General features: G+C 55.4%; 1 protein-coding gene across 6 annotated transcripts in view; it reads right to left on the bottom strand.

Moving 5' to 3' along the window:
• Positions 1 to 17558, bottom strand: part of LOC140390388 (myosin light chain kinase, smooth muscle-like) — a 612875-nt gene that overhangs the window by 350526 nt on the left and 244791 nt on the right. For all 6 annotated transcript variants that reach the window (XM_072475553.1, XM_072475527.1, XM_072475536.1 and 3 more), the window contains one exon: positions 7304 to 7466. In XM_072475553.1, the coding sequence (XP_072331654.1) occupies positions 7304 to 7466 (163 nt within the window). The remainder of the gene's footprint in view (positions 1 to 7303; positions 7467 to 17558) is intronic.

Raw genomic sequence — 17558 nt, forward strand, 5'->3', positions numbered from 1 at the left:
GCGGGAGCGTCAGCGGCCGCTGACAGTTTCCCGTGCATGCGCGGGAGCGTCAGCGGCCGCTGACAGTTTCCCGTGCATGCGCGGGAGCGTCAGCGGCCGCTGAAAGTTTCCCGCGCATGCGCAGTGGGGAGAATCTCTTCCGCCTCCGCCATGGTGGAAGCCATAGTGGAGGCGGAAGGGAAAGAGTGCCCCCACGGCACAGGCCCGCCCGCGGATCGGTGGGCCCCGATCGCGGGCCAGGCCACTGTGGGGGCACCCCCCGGGGTCAGATCGACCCGCCCCCAGGACCCCGGAGCCCGCCCACACCGCCTGCTCCCGCCGGTAAATACCAGGTTTGATTTACGCCGGCGGGACAGGCAATTTCTGGGCAATTTCTGGGCGGGACTTCGGCCCATCCGGGCCGGAGAATTGACCCGGCGGGGGGTCCGAGAGTATCGCCCCAGGTTGTAATAACGACCAGATCATTTGTTTTTGTGCTTTTTACTGAGTGATAAATATTGGCCAGGACACCAGGGATAATTCCCCTGGCTCATCTATGAAATATTACCATGAGATCCTTTACATCGTCCGAACAGACAGATGAGGCCTGGGTACAACATCCCGTCTTAACAATGGTACTTCCAACAGTGTAACACTCCCTTAATTCTGCATTGGAATGTCGGCCTTGATTTTTGTGTTGAAGGCCTGGAATGGGACTTGAATCTGGAACCTCATGACTCAGACGATACTTATCAACTGAGCCGAGACTGACATGAATTGTCAGAAGTAAAAATTGGATTCACATTCATTTCAATTAACAATGCATGATAAATATGGAAAAAAACACCTGGCAATATTGGTCAAAATGTGCCTGTTCCTGATTTCATCTCCAGTTAGGTTTCAGGCAGCTGATAGCAAGAGCAGTGCCCAACCCACTCACAACAGAAAATGGGAGATAATTCCAGGTCCTCATTTTAATTTGAATGCCAGTTTTCTCACTCGGTTTGTTAAGATATTGCGAAACCCTCCCAGTTTTGGCATGTATTTACCTGCTCACTTGAGAGGCCTATTTGGACCATAAGACAATAAGACATAGGAGCAGAATTAGGCCATTTGGCGCATCGAGACTACTCCGCCATTCAATCATGGCTGATATTTTTCTCATCCCCATTCTCCTGCCTTCTCCCCATAACCTCTGATCCCCTTATTAATCAAGAACCTATCTATTTCTGTCGTAAAGACACTCAGTGATTTGGCCTCCAAAGCCTTCTGCGGCAAAGAGTTCAACAGATTCACCACCCTCTGGCTGAAGAAGTTCCTCCTCACCTCTGTTTTAAAGGATCGTCCCTTTACTCTGAGATTTTGCCCTTTGGTTCTAGTTTTTCCTACTAGTGGAAACATCCTCTCCACGTCCACTCTATCCAGGCCTCAAAGCATCCTGTAAGTTTCAATAAGATCTTCCCTCTTCCTTCTAAACTCCAACGAGTACAGACCCAGAGTCCTCAACCGTTCCACATACGACAAGCTCTTCATTCCAGGGATCATTCTCGTGAACCTCCTCTAGACCCTTTCCAAGGCCAACACATCCTTCCTTAGATACGGGGCCCAAAATAACTCACAATACTCCAAATGGGTTTCTGACCAGAGCCTTATACAGCCTCAGAAGTACATCCCTGCTCTTGTACTCTAGCCCTCTCGACATGAATGCTAACATTGCATTTGCCTTCCTAACTGCCGACTGAACCTGCATGTTAACCTTAAGAGAATCTTGAACAAGGACTCTCAATTCCCTTTGTGCTTTTGATTTCTAAAGCATTTTCCCATTTAGAAAATAGTCCACTCCTCCATTTCTCCTTCCAAAGTGCATAACCTCACACTTTTTCTCATTGTATTCCATCTGCCACTTCTTTTCCCACTCTCCTAGCCTGTCCAAGTCCTTCTGCAGCCCCCTGCTTCCTCAGTGCTACCTGTCCCTCTACATATATTTGTATCATTTGCAAACTTAGGAACAGTGCCTTCAGTTCCTCTTCCAAATCATTAATGTATATTATGAAAGGTTGTGGTCCCAGCACCGACCCCTGAGGCACACCACTAGTCACCGGCTGAAAAAGACCCCTTTATCCCCACTCTCTGCCTTCTGCCAGTCAGCCAATCCTCTACCCATGTCAGGATTTTACCTTTAACACCATGGGCTCTTAATCTATTTAACAGTCTCCTATGCGGCAACTTATCAAAGACCTTCTGGAAATCTAAATAAATCACGTCCACTGGTTCTCCTTTGTCTAACTTCCTTGTTACCTCCTGAAAGAACTGGAACAGATTTGTCAGACATGACCTCCCCTTGACAAAGCCGTGCTGACTCAGTCCTATTTTACCATGCACTTCCAAATATTCCACAATCTCATCTTTAATAATAGACTCTAAAATCTTGCCAATGACTGAAGTCAGGCTAACCAGCCTATAATTTCCCGTCTTCGGCCTCCCTCCCTTCGTAAACTGCAGTGTTACATTAGCTACTTTCCAGTCCTCTGTGACCCTCTCTGCCTCCAGTGATTCTTGAAAGATCACCACCAATGCCTCCACAATCTCCTCAGCTATCTCCTTCAGAACCCTGGGGTGTAGTCCATCTGGTCCAGGTGACTTATCCACCTTCAGACTTTTCAGTTTCCCCAGAACCTTCTCCTTAGTGATGGCCACTACACTCACCTTTGCCCCCTGATTCTACTGGAGCTCTGGCATCCCACTGGTGGCTTCCACCGTGAAGACTGATGCAAGGTAACTATTTAGTTCCTCTGTCATTTCTTTGTTTCCTATTATTACTTCTTCAGCTTCATTTTCCAGTGGTCCAATGTCTATTTTTGTCTCTCTCTTACCTTTTATATATTGAAAAAACTCTTCCTATCGTCTTTATATTACTAGCTAGCTTACATTCATATTTCATCTTCTCCCCCATTATTGCTTTTTTAGTTGTCTTTGACTCGCTTTTAAAGGTTTCCCACTAATCCTTGCCACTTTGTATGCTTTTTATTTTGCTTTTATGCTGTCCTTGACTTCCCCCGTCAGCCATAAATGTCTCGTCCTCACCCAAGCATGTTTCCTCCCCCTTGGGATGAATTTCTGTTGTGCCTCCCGAATAACCCCCAAAAGCTCTTGCCACTGTCTTCCCTGCTAGGCTCCCTTTCCAATCAACTCTGGTCAGCTCCTCCCTCATGTCTTTGTAGCTATTTAAAGTGGGAATATACTTCCTGAAGTGAGGTTACATTCTTTTTTTAGCTGATGTTTCTTCTGGAGTAGAGCAGGAAACAGCTGCTGAATCATGTGCCATGAATAAATCCCACAGTTATCTGAAGCCATCCTGGAAATTATCAGGTGAGGGTGGAAGAAACGTTCTGTTCCAGCCAATGGCAGGAAGATCCACAAACATGATGGCACCAGATATGCCTGGAGAGAGCTTGCTAAGATTATCACATCGAGCAGTAACATCAAGTTGTACTGTGATAGGTGGGAGAGGATTTTCCTCATGGGCTTCAGGATGCGGGTGTTGGGCTCAAATGGGGATCAGAAACCTATACTGTGTGGGGAACAGTTACTCAGCTGTGATTTTCCCCAAATTTGCCAATTAATGGCCAGCGAGTGAGCTTGCACTCCAATTAAAGATGGAGAGTACGCTCCGGAAGTTGGAGGGCCAATTTTTATTTTACTTAGTGAATAGAAAACACCAAAGCCATATGATATCCTTCTCATTTTCTGAGTTTAAGGTGTTTGTTTTAATTCAGTCATGGGATGTGGATGTCGCTGGCTAGGCCAGCATTTACTGTCCATCACTAATTGCCCTTGAACTGAGTGGTTTGCTCGACACACCTTAGTAATTTGGACAGCACTGTGGCACAGTGGTTAGCACTGTGGCACAGTGGTTAGCACTGCTGCCTCACGGCGCCGAGGTACCAGGTTCGATCCTGGCTCTGGGTCACTGTCCATGTGGAGTTTGCACATTGTCCCCGTGTTTGCATAGGTTTCGCCCCCACAACCCAAAGAGGTGCAGGGTAGGTGGATTGGCCATGCTAAATTGCCCCTTAATTGGAAAAAAAATGAATTGGGTACTATAAATTTATAACAATGTGCAGCATTTGTTTGTGTCTTTCCGCAAGTACATGAGGCCCCAACAGTGGATGTTGGCTACACTAGCCTGTCCTGTAGCTGTTTAGCAAGGACCATTCTTGCCATGGTATCTCAAAGCCTGACATTTGACAGATAGGGCTTGTCACATGGTTCTGTTAGTGACCCATTACTTGTACCATTGGGTGTCTGCTGTCGGATCATGCTCAGGAAGGGTGCTCCATATGAAGTGCCAAGATCCAAAGTGGGCAGTAGGTGGGTTGAACAGGTTTCATGAATTGGTAAGTGAGGTGCAGCATAATGTTTTCAGCCAATTTGTGGGTTTTTATCAGTTTGTGGATGCATGGGGATGATATTTGCGAGGACAAGCCAGGGGAGGGGCATTGAGTGGAGAGTTCCAGTTATGATGCGCGCTGTTACATTCAACAGTGTGTCAACAAGATGTGCAGATGCTCAGTACTGTGCTGCAAGTGTTGAGATCTGGACAACCAATAGGAGGTCCATTTAGCAATGTGGTAAGTCTCAATTATTCCAAACAGCCTCTCTGGCACTGACATTTAATTTTCAGACTTGATTGAAGATTTAAAAATATTTTAAAAAATAAAACTTGTTTTTCTTTTTCATTCCGTCTCTTTTACCTATCTCTCTCTTAATCCAATCTTTTTTTCCTCTCTCTATTTCGCTTTCTGTACTTGATTTGATATGAATCCAATATTCAAACTGACACTTCCTGACTCAGATTCTGCACTGCTCATTTTAACCAATCAGATTGAAGGTTTGGTAGAAATACACATTGCCTGCCCTGTTCACCCAGGTCCCAGACAGTGTGTGGAGGGCACCTGGATTTTTGGAGAGTTGACAGACAGGATCCTCTGGTTAAAAATACAGAGAAAGTATATCGGGAAGTGCAAATGTGGTGAACAGCTTGTACCACTTGTTTGCAGCTAACTGCAAAATCCAGCTTGAAATCACTATGCCACCCAGTCAGTCGCCTTGATTGACTGAACAATACCAATCCCCCTCTTCATTATTCCATTGCAGCCCATTGGTGCCTGACTGCTCCTCAGTTTTCACAGTTCTCTTGTTTTTTAACAGCCTGACGGGTGTCAGCGTTTAATCAGCCGAATCTCCAATCTCCATCTCCCCCACCCAATCAAATCCACCAGTTCAACACGGCAATGACCCCTGCTGAGTTCAAATGAATAGACTTGTCAAAGGAACAATAAGTGCAATCAGTGGGATGTGAAACTGTCTTTTACTGCTTCTAGGAAATTGGTCAGATGCACAGCCTGAAACCTAATCTACATGAGGCAACCCCGCTGTCCTGCAACATTAACTCTTTGGGAGCTCGCCACATTGTACACAACAGTTGGACTTTGGACAAATATTAGATTCATGTCACCCCTTGGCAACAGAGTCTGAAATCATGGAACAAGATGAAAGAGGATCCTGTGGCCAGATCCTGAGGCCAGCAGGCCAGGAGATTTCCCGAATAGAGGGCTGGATTCTCCGCAGCCCCGCGCTCGGCGCCGAGGGCGGAGAATCCACATTCATGCTGAAAGCGGGCCCAGCGCCAGTCCGCCGATTCTTCAGACATGAGAATCGGTGTGATCACGGTGTATGCCGCGCAGCTGGGGGCCCATTTGACAGATGCCCACCCAGCGATCCTCCGCTCCCGACTGGCCGAGTTCCCGACGGCGTGGAACTAGCCTGCTATTGCCGGTCGGGATGCTGGCTTGGCGGCTGCTGACTCAGTCGGGGGGGTGGGGGTGGGGTGGGGAGGTGGGGGGGTGGGGGGGGGGGTGCAGGGAGTTAGATGCTCGGGCGCGTGGCCGATCAGGAGGGATCTAATTTTTGCGTCTGGCTACGCGGTCCGAGTCCGCCACGGAGCTCGCCGCCATGCGCAGGCACGGACTCCAAACTGGATGTGCGGGGGCCCGTATCCGCAGCTAAAGCTATGAGATTTACTCCGGGTCCCTGATAGCCCCCTGCAGGGCATTGAATTATCTATACCTTTTTACAGGAATCTCTGGAGTAAAACTCCAGCATTTTTATGCCTCCAGCAGGTTTCCCGATCTGCCATGGCGGACGCCAGCTTAAGATCCCGCTGTAATTTCCCATTGTTGTGAAACCAATTTTTGGGCCATTCGTCAAATTCTTCCCCCCACTACCCGTCAGCCATCAAACCCATCGGTATTGACTTGGAAAAATTCCACATAATGGTGGAATGTGCAGTTCTGGTGTATATAATATCGGATGCAATATTAGACAGATTGACTATAGATTTGCTTTAATTTTTTTGGGCGGGATTCTCCGTTGGTGGGATGCTCCGTTTTGCCGGCGCACGGGGTTTCCCGACGGCATGAGGCTGCCCCACAATGGAAAACCCCATTGACCAGCCGGCATAACGGAGAATCCCGCCGGCGGGTCGAGGCAGAAATGTGGCGGGGCGGAGAATCCAGCCGTACATCATTAAAAGGAGTAGAAAGTATGAAAAAATTCTTCAGCGAAATAAATGGAATGGATAAAGTTGTTGAATAAGGAGAATTTCAATCTTTAAGGCAATTGGCAGTTGCAGATCTTCATAGCTAAGTGTAAAATAAATAATATGCTCACAAGGAATCACAAGAGGGAAAAGCTGCAAAATGGAACAGGGCGAACAGCCCAAATGATGATCAAGAACACAATTTTAGAGTTATGTGGAATAAATCATGAATAAATCAATGGACTTCAGTTAAAAAAATCAATCATGGCATTGTTGCGATAAAGAGCATTAATGAGTTCTCTGTACAATGCTGCTCATCTGATCATTGCAATGGCATTACTACCCTCAAGATAGTATGGAGGCAAACAATCTGATTCTGGTTTAGAAAGGTTCTGGAAGATGGATTTCCTTGAATTAATTGTGTTGATGCATTAATTCAAGTTTTCAAAATTATGAAGGAAATCAATAAAATTCATCCAATGGAAATTTCTAATAATAAAAGACTTAATTACCAATTTAAAAACTTAGGAAGTCAGCATATAAGTTAAGTCAGACAGTAAATATGTAAAAAGTTAAAGGACTGTAGGCAACTTTAGGAATAACGAGATTGCGAAAAGATGATACAAGAAATGTAAAGAACTTTTCAAAATATTATTCAGTTGAACAATGTGTTGCGTTGCTCAGAAGCAGAGTTGTGCAATATTGGAGCCAAGTTTGCCTTACCTTTAACCAAATTACTCGAGGATGAGGCCGGCCTGTTATCTTACAAGAAAATTTGCCATTCTGTCCTTCTTTGACAATCAGTCGTGTAGGTTTAGTTACAAATTTTGGTGGACTTTCACCCCAAATACTTGGTCTATTTTCAATTGATGGAGTAGAATACCGACTGTAAAGAAAAGAAAGAAAACCTTTTTAAAAATACTTTTATTATTTTTCACTTTATAAAGAAAATGATTTGGAACTTTGAAGTAAAATTGTGGCATTGCTGAACCTTAGCTAAGACCCAAATTATAAAACTTTTCTGATGACATATATGTCTTTTGCCAAAACGTTGACAATATTTATGATAGATATTTGGTTTCAGAATTGTTTGTTAGAGTCGCAAAAGTGCACTGTGGCAGGTTTGAAAAGCTCACAGGGGATGAAGAAGCAGTTAAGTGCCTCTTTAATCAGCTGTTTAATACATTCAGTGCCACGGGTGAGTGCTTTGCCTCTCTCAGGAAATAGCATATGGTATCCTAAAACGTCTGCAGGATAATGAGGGGTTGAGTTTGGTACAGTGTGCGGTTCTGCATATCTAATGATATCGGCAGTAGGGTGAATCAGTTGGTAGGTTGGCTGTCTGTTTCAATAAAGACCAGGGGCGTCATTCTCCGACCCCCCCCAGCGGATCAGAGAATGGCCGTTGGCCGCCCTGAATTCCACCCCCGCCGCCCGCCGAAGTCTCCGAAGGGAGAAAAGTCGGCGGGGCGTCAATGGCGCCGCAGACGTCGGAGAATGGCACAGGTGGGCGCAAGGCAGCCGATTTTGGGCCTGCCGATATTCTCCCGTCCGGATGGGCTGAAGTCCCGTCGACGTGATGACGGGTCACGTCGACGTAAATCAAACCTCCTTTTAATCGGCGTCAACCTGTGTTCCAGGTTTACGCTGACCAGCGTGGAGGTGGGTGACGGCCTGGGGGGTTGGCCGCTGGGCAGGCGATGGCGTGGCCGCAGTCTGAATGTGTGGGGAGAGGTGTGTGTAGGGTTGTGTGTGTGTGTGTGTGCGGCGGGGGGGGGGGGGGTGGTTAGAGTGGGCTGGGCTCCGGGGGAGTGCCAGGAGGGGGGGTCAGTGCCGGGGAGGAGGATGGGGTCCGTGCCGGGGAGGGGGATGGGGGGGTCTGTGCCGGGCAGGGGGATGGGGGGACGGGGTCCGTGCCGGGGAGGGGGATGGGGGGACGGGGTCCGTGCCGGGGAGGAGGATGGGGTCCGTGCCGGGGAGGAGGATGGGGGGACGGGGTCCGTGCCGGGGAGGAGGATGGGGTCCGTGCCGGGGAGGAGGATGGGGGGACGGGGTCCGTGCCGGGGAGGAGGATGGGGTCCGTGCCGGGGAGGGGGGATGGGGGGGTCCATGCCGGGGAGGAGGAGGATGGGGTCCGTGCCGGGGAGGGGGATGGGGAGACGGGGTCCGTGCCGGGGAGGAGGATGGTGGGGTCCGTGCCGGGGAGGGGATGGGAGGGTCCGTGCCGGGGAGGAGGATGGGGGGACGGGTTCCGTGCCGGGGAGGAGGATGGGGTCCGTGCCGGGGAGGGGGGATGGGGGGACGGGTTCCGTGCCGGGGAGGAGGATGTGGTCCGTGCCGGGGAGGGGGGATGGGGGGTCCGTGCCTGGGAGGAGGAGGATGGGGTCAGTGCCGGGGAGGGGCATGGGGGGACGGATCCGTGCCGGGGAGGAGGATGGGGGGGTCCGTGCCGGGGAGGGGGATGGGGGGGTCCGTGCTGGGGAGGAGGATGGGGTCCGTGCCGGGGAGGGGGATGGGGGGACGGGGTCCGTGCCAGGGAGGAGGATGGGGTCCGTGCTGGGGAAGGGGATGGGGGGTCCGTGCCGGGGAGGAGGATGGGGTCCGTGCCGGGGAGGGGGATGGGGGGACGGTGTCCGTGCCATGGAGGGGGATGGGGGGACGGGGTCCGTGCCGGGGAGGAGGATGGTGGGGTCCGTGCCGGGGAGGGGATGGGGGGGGGTCCGTGCCGGGGAGGAGGATGGGGGGACGGGGTCCGTGCCGGGGAGGAGGAGGATGGGGTCCGTTCCGGGGAGGGGGATGGGGGGACGGGGTCCGTGCCGGGGAGGAGGATGGGGTCCGTGCCGGGGAGGGGGGATGGGGGGTCCGTGCCTGGGAGGAGGAGGATGGGGTCTGTGCCGGGGAGGGGCATGGGGGGACGGATCCGTGCCGGGGAGGAGGATGGGGGGATCCGTGCCGGGGAGGGGGATGGGGGGGTCCGTGCTGGGGAGGAGGATGGGGTCCGTGCCGGGGAGGGGGATGGGGGGACGGGGTCCGTGCCAGGGAGGAGGATGGGGTCCGTGCTGGGGAGGGGGATGGGGGGGTCCGTGCCGGGGAGGGGGATGGGGGGGTCCGTGCTGGGAGGAGGATGGGGTCCCTGCCGGGGAGGGGGATGGGGGGACGGGGTCCGTGCCGGGGAGGAGGATGGGGGGGTCCGTGCCGGTGAGGGGGTTGGGGGGGGACCGTGCCGTGGAGGGGGATGGGGGGGGTCCGTGCCGGGGAGGGTGATGGGGGGGTCCGTGCCGGGGAGGAGGATGGGGTCCGTGCCGGGGAGGGGGATGGGGGGACGGGGTCCGTGCCAGGGAGGAGGATGGGGTCCGTGCTGGGGAGGGGGATGGGGGGGTCCGTGCCGGGGAGGAGGATGGGGGGGTCCGTGCTGGGAGGAGGATGGCGTCCCTGCCGGGGAGGGGGATGGGGGGACGGGGTCCGTGCCGGGGAGGAGGATGGGGGGGTCCGTGCCGGTGAGGGGGATGGGGGGGACCGTGCCGTGGAGGGGGATGGGGGGGGTCCGTGCCGGGGAGGGTGATGGGGGGGTCCGTGCCGGGGAGGAGGATGGGGTCCGTGCCGGGGAGGGGGATGGGGGGGGGTCCGTGCCGGGCAGGGGGATGGGGGGACGGGGTCCGTGCCGGGGAGGAGAATGGGGTCCGTGCCGGGGAGGAGGATGGGGTCCGTGCCGAGGAGGGGGGATGGGGGGGTCCGTGCCGGGGAGGAGGATGGGGTCCGTGCCGGGGAGGGGGACGGGTGGACGGGGTCCGTGCCGGGGAGGAGGATGGTGGGGTCCGTGCCGGGGAGGAGGATGGGCGGACGGGTTCCGTGCCGGGGAGGAGGATGGGGTCCGTGCCGGGGAGGGGGGATGGGGGGGTCCGTGCCGGGGAGGGGGATGGGGGGACGGGGTCCGTGCCGGGGAGGAGGATGGGGGGGTCCGTGCCGGGGAGGGGGATGGGGGGGTCCGTGCCGGGGAGGAGGATGGGGGGGTCCGTGCCGGGGAGGAGGATGGGGTCCGTGCCAGGGAGGGGGATGGGGGCGCCCGTGCCGGGGAGGGGGGGTGCGAGGGCAAGTGAGTTTTTCCACTTGGCCAGGTGCCAGCCTCCAACAGTTGGACCCATGCGGTCCATGCCACCTGGCTGGGGGGAGGAGGGGGTATGGGCAATGATGACATGTCGTTGTTTCCCCCCCCCCCCCCCCCCCAACCAGGCCGTCATGTTTTCCGATCAGCCAACGATGTTGGCCGCCGTGGTGGCAGCCGCTCATGTCTATGTTGCCCTGGATGAGGAGGAGGAAGAGCGTGCCAGAGAGGCGGCGCAGGCTGCCGCAGAGGGGCAGGCGGCAGCCGCCTAGGCTGGAGGGACACCTGACCGACAGGACGAGGAGGGGGAGGGGACGTCGCGGCCCCACAGCAACGGAGGCTCCCGAGGGTGCCCCGTGTGTACCGGCCCCGGCAGTCATACCAGGACCTCACGGACCGGGAATGCAGGAGGAGACTCCGTATGAGGCGGGAAACCGTGGCACACATCTGCCACCTGCTGGCACACCTGTCACCGTGTGAAACTGGCGGGGGACACCCTCTCCCCGTGTCCGTCAAGGTTACGGTGGCCCTGAACCTTTATGCAACGGGGTAATTCCAGGCACCGAGTGGGGACCTGTCCGGGATATCGCAGACATCGGTGCATCGGTGCATCCGGGCAGTGACAGACGCCCTATATGCCATGGCGCACCGCTACATCCGCTTCCCTGTGGACCGGGCCAGCCAAGATGCCCGGGCCGTGGGCTCCTCTGCCGTGGCCGGGTTACCCATGGTCCAGGGCGCGATCGATGGGATGCACGTTGCCGTGCGGCCACCTGCAGATAACAGGGCCGTGTTCACCAATAGGAAGGGGACATATTTGATGAACATACAGGTGGTCTGTGACCACCGCATGATGATCCTGCACGTCTGCGCCCGTTACCCTGGCAGTGTACACGACTCATACGTGTTGTCGCGGTCATCCATCACCGGCATGTACGAGGGACGCCATCCCCGGCTGAGGGGCTGGTTGCTGGGCGACAGGGGCTACCCATTGCGATCGTGGCTGATGACGCCTGTACGGAGGCCACGCAATGAGGCGGAGAACCGCTACAATGATGCCCATGTAGCGACAAGGGGAGTGATAGAGAGGTGCTTTGGCGTGCTGAAGATGCGTTTCAGGTGCCTGGACCTCTCTGGGGGCGCCCTCCAGTATCGGTCAGATAGGGTCGGCCGCATCATTGTGGTGTGCTGCGTCCTGCACAACATAGCCCAGCAGAGGGGCGATGTGCCGCAGGCAGAGGAGGGCGGAGTGGAGGTGCAGCAGGAAGAGGCGCAGTCCTCCCCAGATGAGGGGGATGGGGGCAATGGTCAGGAGAGACGGGCTAGACACAGGCGGGTGGCCGTCCACCGTTACCGGCTGGCCCAGCGGGCACGGGACAGGCTGATAGCCGCCCCGCTTCACTGACTAGATGGGTGTGGGAATCGGGTAGTATGGCCACAGACCGCACACCATGGCAACAGCCGACCACCCACACCCCCCCACCCATCCACCCACCCAGCACCCTCACCCCCCTCCCCAACCCCACCCACCCCACCCGCATGCACACCACCCCCCCCATTGCCGATCCACCTGCGGCACAACGGCCGGGCTCACACAGTTGCCGGTGGACGCGTGTCTATTGCAGGCCATGGAGGATGATGACAACCCGCCCTGCGATGAGCTCCTGGCTCCACATCGTTGGACTATGTCTGACCCATGGCCACAGTACCACCATCCACCCGGACCATCCCTGCATGCGGCTGTGACAGTGCAGCGCACGGTCCCGTCCTCTGCCCGGGGGGATGTTGATGGCGGCCCAGGGGGAAGGGGGCAGACTCACCTGGGGCTGAGGTAAGACCACCCCTCACACACACACTTGCGCTCAACGTACATGACACCCCCGCACGCTTTGGACAGAGCACAAAGGCAGCTTCTGTAGGTGTAACATTGACTTTAATAATCAAACGAGTTCATGCACGTGCCCTAGCCCCTAAAACCCATCTGTGCCCTGCACCCGTGCCAACTTACTCAGTGTCTAATTGTTTGGCCTTACGGGCCCTTTGACTACATCTACGTGGTTCCCCAGACGGTACAGCAGAACTGGAGGTGGACTCTTGTGATTCCTGCCCTCTGACACGGGATCCCTTTGGCGGCCGTTTCCTGGGGCATCCTGGCCTAGATGGGCCAGGCTGCGGCCCGGGCGACTGGGATGGCGAGCTGCCAGCCTGTCCGCCGGGTCGGAGAATCGCCGGGGGCTGGTGTGAATCCCGCCCCCACTGGTTGCCAAATTCTCCGGCACCGGATATTCGGCGGGGTTGGGAATCACGCCGCGCCGGTTGGCGGCCCCCCCCCCCCTGCGATTCTCTGGTCCGTGATGGGCCGAAGTCCCGCTGCTGGAATGCCTGTCCCGCCGGCGAGAATCAAACCACCTCTCTTACCGGCGGGACAAGGTGGCGCGGGTGGGCTCTGGGGTCCTGGGGGGGGGGACGCGGGGCGATCTGGCCCCGGGGGGTGCCTCCACAGTGGCCTGCCCCGCGATCGGGGCCCACCGGTCCGCGGGCGGGCCTGTGCCGTGGGGGAACTCTTTTCCTTCCGCCTTCGCCATGGTCTCCACTATGGCGGAGGCGGAAGAGACCCCCTCCACTGCGCATGCGCGGGGATGCCGTGATCGGCCGCTGACGCTCCCGCGCATGCGCCGCACGGCAAAGTCATTTCCGTGCCAGCTGGCGGGGCACCAAAGGCCTTTCCCGCCAGCTGGCGGGGCGGAAATCAGTCCGGCGCCGGCCTAGCCCCTCAAGGTGAGGGCTCGGCCCCTCATGATGCAGAGGACTCCGCACCTTTGGGGCGGCGCGATGCCGGACTGATTCGCGCCGTTTTTAGCGCTGGTCGGCGGACATCGCGCCGATTGGGGAGAATCCCACCCCAGAGATGGGAGGAAAGGCTCTTCAGCCAGAAGCCTATAATTTTTGTCCCATTACTGGACCATTTATAACATAAATGGGCAGGAGTAAGGCAAAGGTTGCTCACTTGGCACTTTAAACTATAAATAAATCTGCTGAGAAAATTATCTGAAAAGGCTTTAAACAAAGCAAAGCTAAAAATGGTTAAACTTCTCGGCCAAATGTGTAAACTGTGCTTTCCTTTCAACTTCCCAACTGCAGTGAAAGAAGCACTAAAGCTGATCATTGATCACAGTTGTGTCTGTACACCATGTTGATTTTAACTTGGCCCCCAATTTAAAAGGTCTATGCACTGGCTGTGAAAGTACTGGTTAGGGTTCTCCATTTCTGAGTCTATGTTCTGCCGCCGGTGATGAATTACCTCTTGTTTGTGTTGCTGCCAGGAGTGAAGTTCAGAATGATTCACTGTCCTTTGCCGTGCCAATATATGCATTGATACACCATCAATAATCCACGAGTGATAAACGTAACTGAGGCTTTAGTAAACTAAACAGCAAGCCTCCTGCCTCTGGACCCAAACTGGGTACGGAGGCGGAGACTTGCCACTTTTATGCAGAAGCCCGAGGGGAGGAGCCACAGGCGGAGCCAGCCTGGACAAGCCCAGGCATGTACGATACAGTACCATGCATATAATACAATAACGTGGTTTACCACATTCACCCCCTGTTTACAAAAAAGAGTCTGGCTGGGGTGAAGTGGTCTTAAAGGTCAAGTCTGTCGGGAGCCTTAACTGTCCGCCGTGATCGCCTCCCTCCCGGCTGTTGTGTGGGCGCCGGCGTCGAGACCTGCGCGTCTGGGAGCGTGTTGTCAAATGTTGAGTCGGCGAAGGGGGGGGGTCGTTGTATGGGCGGAGATGGTGATGCTTGTCGCCGGTGGGTCTGCGGGTGTCAGTTCGCGAGGGAGGTGGGCAGGGTGGGGGAAGACAGTGTAGGGTGGGGGGTGGTGATGATGGTCTCCGGGGAGCCTGCAGGAGCCAAATCCCGAAGGGAGACCGTGTCCTGCTGCCCGTCCTAATGTGCCATGTAGGCCTATTGGGGGTTTGCATGGAGCAGCAGGACCTTCTCGACGAGCGGGTCGGTTTTATGGCTTCTCACATGCTGCTGGAGAAGGACTGGCCCTGGGACTGTCAGCCAGGATGGAAGCGAGACCCCGGAGGTGGACTTCCTGGGGAAGGCAAATATACGTTCATGAGGAGTCTTGTTAGTAGCTGTACATAGGAGCGACCGGATGGAGTGAAGCGCATCGGTGAGGACCTCCTTCCAGCGGGAGACTGGGAGACTTTTTGACCGTAGGGCTAGAAGGACGGTCTTCCAGACCGTCGCGTTCTCCCTCTCCACCTGTCCGTTTCCCCGGGGGTTGTAGCTGGTCGCCCTGCTGGAGGCGATGCCCTTGCTGAGCAGGAACTGACACAACTCGTCGCTCATAAAGGAGGAACCCCGATCACTGTGGATGTAGGCGGGGAACCCGAACAGGGTGAAAAGGCTGTGCAGGGCCTTGATAACGGAGGCAGAGGTCATGTCAGAGCAGGGGATGGCGAAGGGGAATCTGGAGTACTCGTCAACGATGTTGAGGAAGTACACATTAGCATAGTGGTTAGCACAATTGCTTCACAGCTCCAGGGTCCCAGGTTCGATTCCCGGCTTGGGTCACTGTCTGTGCAGAGTCTGCACGTTCTGCCTGTGTGTGTGTGAGTTTCCTCTGGGTGCTCCGGTTTCCTCCCACAGTCCAAAGATGTGCAGGTTCGGTGGATTGGCCATGCTAAATTGCTCTTAGTGTCCAAAATTGCCCTTAGTGTTGGGTGGGGTTACTGGGTGATGGGGATAGGGTGGAGGTGTGGGCTGGGTAGGGTGCTCTTTCAAAGGGCTGGTGCAGAATCGATGGACTGAATGGCCTCCTTCTGCACTGTAAATTCTATGATTCTGTTACGATCAGTGGAGGGGAGGGGCCCTTTGAAGTCCATGCTGAGGCGCTCAAAAGTGCGGGAAGATTTTACCAGATGTGCTCTGTCTGGCCAATAGAAGTGCGGTTTTCACTCAGTGCAGACCTGGCAGTCCCTGGTCATGGACCTGACCTCCTCGATGGAGTAAGGCAGGTTGCGAGCCTTGATGAAGTGAAAAAAAATGGATGACCCCCAGGTGACAGAGGTCACTGTGGAGGGCCCAGAGTCAGTCTACTTGTGCGCTGACACATGTACCGTGGGAGAGGGCATCTGGGGGCTCATTGAGCTTCCCGGGTCGATATAAGATATCATAGCTGTCGGTGGAGAGCTCGATCCTCCACCTCAGAATCTTGTCATTTTTAATCTTGTCCCGCTGTGTGTTATTGAACATGAAGGCAACCGACCATTGGTCAGTGAGGAGAGTGAATCGCCTGCCGGTCAGGTAATGCCTCCAATGTCTCACAGCTTCTACGATGGCTTGGGCCTCCTTTTCGACGGAGGAGTGTCGAATTTCGGAGGCATGGAGGGTATGGGAGAAGAAAGCCATGGGCCTGCCCGCCTGGTTGAGTGTAGTGGCCAGGACAAAGTCTGACGCATCGCTCTCCACTTGGAATGGGATGGACTCGTCCACAGCGTGCATCGCAGCTTTGGCAATATCTGCTTTGATGTGATTGAAGGCCAGTCAGGCCTCAGCCGTCAGGGGAAAAGTGGTGGATTTGATCAGTGGACGGGCCTTGTCCGCATAGTTGGGGACCCACTGGGCGTAGTAAGAGAAGAACCCCAGGCATCTCTTCAGGGCCTTGGGGCAGTGGGGGAGGGGGAGTTCCAGGAGGGGGTGCATGCGGTTGGGGTCGGGCCCTAGGACTCCGTGTTCCACGACGTAGCCGAGGATGGCCTGGCGGGTTGTGCAAAAGACGCATTTCTCTCTATTATAAGTTAAGTTCAGGAATTTTGCGGTGTGGAGGAAGCGCCGGAGGTTCTCGTCATGCTCCAGCTGGTCACGGCTGCAGATGGTGACGTTGTCTAGGTACGGGAATGTGGCCCGCAGCCCGTTCTGGTCAACCATTCGTTCCATTTCCCTTTGGAAGACTGAGACCCCGTTGGTGACGCCAAAGGGAACCCTGAGGAAGTGAAAAAGGCGGCCATCTGCCTCGAAGGCAGTGTATTGGCGGTCTTCCGGGCGGATAGGTGGTACGCAGACTTCAAGTCGACTGGAGAGAAGATTCAATACTGTGCAATCTGATTGACCATGTCAGATATGCGGGGGGGGGCGGCGGGGGGGGGGGGAATTGATGACCATCCGGTGCTTCTCCAGGGGCTGTTACTAGCCTCAATGATCCCCTCTCGCAGGAGTCGCTGGACCTCCGACCTGATGAAGGCCCTGTCCTGGGCACTGTAGCGTCTGCTTCTGGTAGCGACGGGCTTACAGTCCGGGGTGAGGTTTGCGAAGAGGGAGGGTGGGGCAACCTTAAGGGTCGCGAGGCTACAGATAGTGAGGGGGGGCAGGGTTCCGTTGAACTTTAGGGTAAAGCTCTGGAGATGGCACTGGAAGTCGAGCCCCAGTAATAGGGCAGCGCAGAGATGGGGGAGGGCGTAGACCCTAAAGTTGGTGTACTCTACGCCTTGCACAGTGAGGGTCGTGACACAGTACCCCAGGATTTCTACTGCATGGGATCCGGAAGCCAGGGGGATTTTCTGAGGCGTGGGTAGGATGGGGATGGAGCAGCGCCTTACCATATCTGGGTGTATGAAGCTGTCTGTGCTCAAGGAATCGAAAAGGCAGGCCATCTCGTGCCCGTTGATCTGGATGGTCATCGTGGACTTCGCGAGGTGGTGCGGCCGGGACTGGTCGAGTGTGACGGAATTGAGTGTTGGAAGGCGGTCGGTAGGCCGGTCGGAGGTAGCAGTGGCCAGCGTACGGTCGGGTGAGCAAGGTTCCCGGGAGGCTGTGGAGGGGTCCCAAGGTGGCGGCCCCCATGAGTCGCACATGGCAGATG

Source organism: Scyliorhinus torazame, chromosome 2 (genome assembly GCF_047496885.1).
Source record: "Scyliorhinus torazame isolate Kashiwa2021f chromosome 2, sScyTor2.1, whole genome shotgun sequence".
NCBI lineage: Eukaryota > Metazoa > Chordata > Chondrichthyes > Carcharhiniformes > Scyliorhinidae > Scyliorhinus > Scyliorhinus torazame.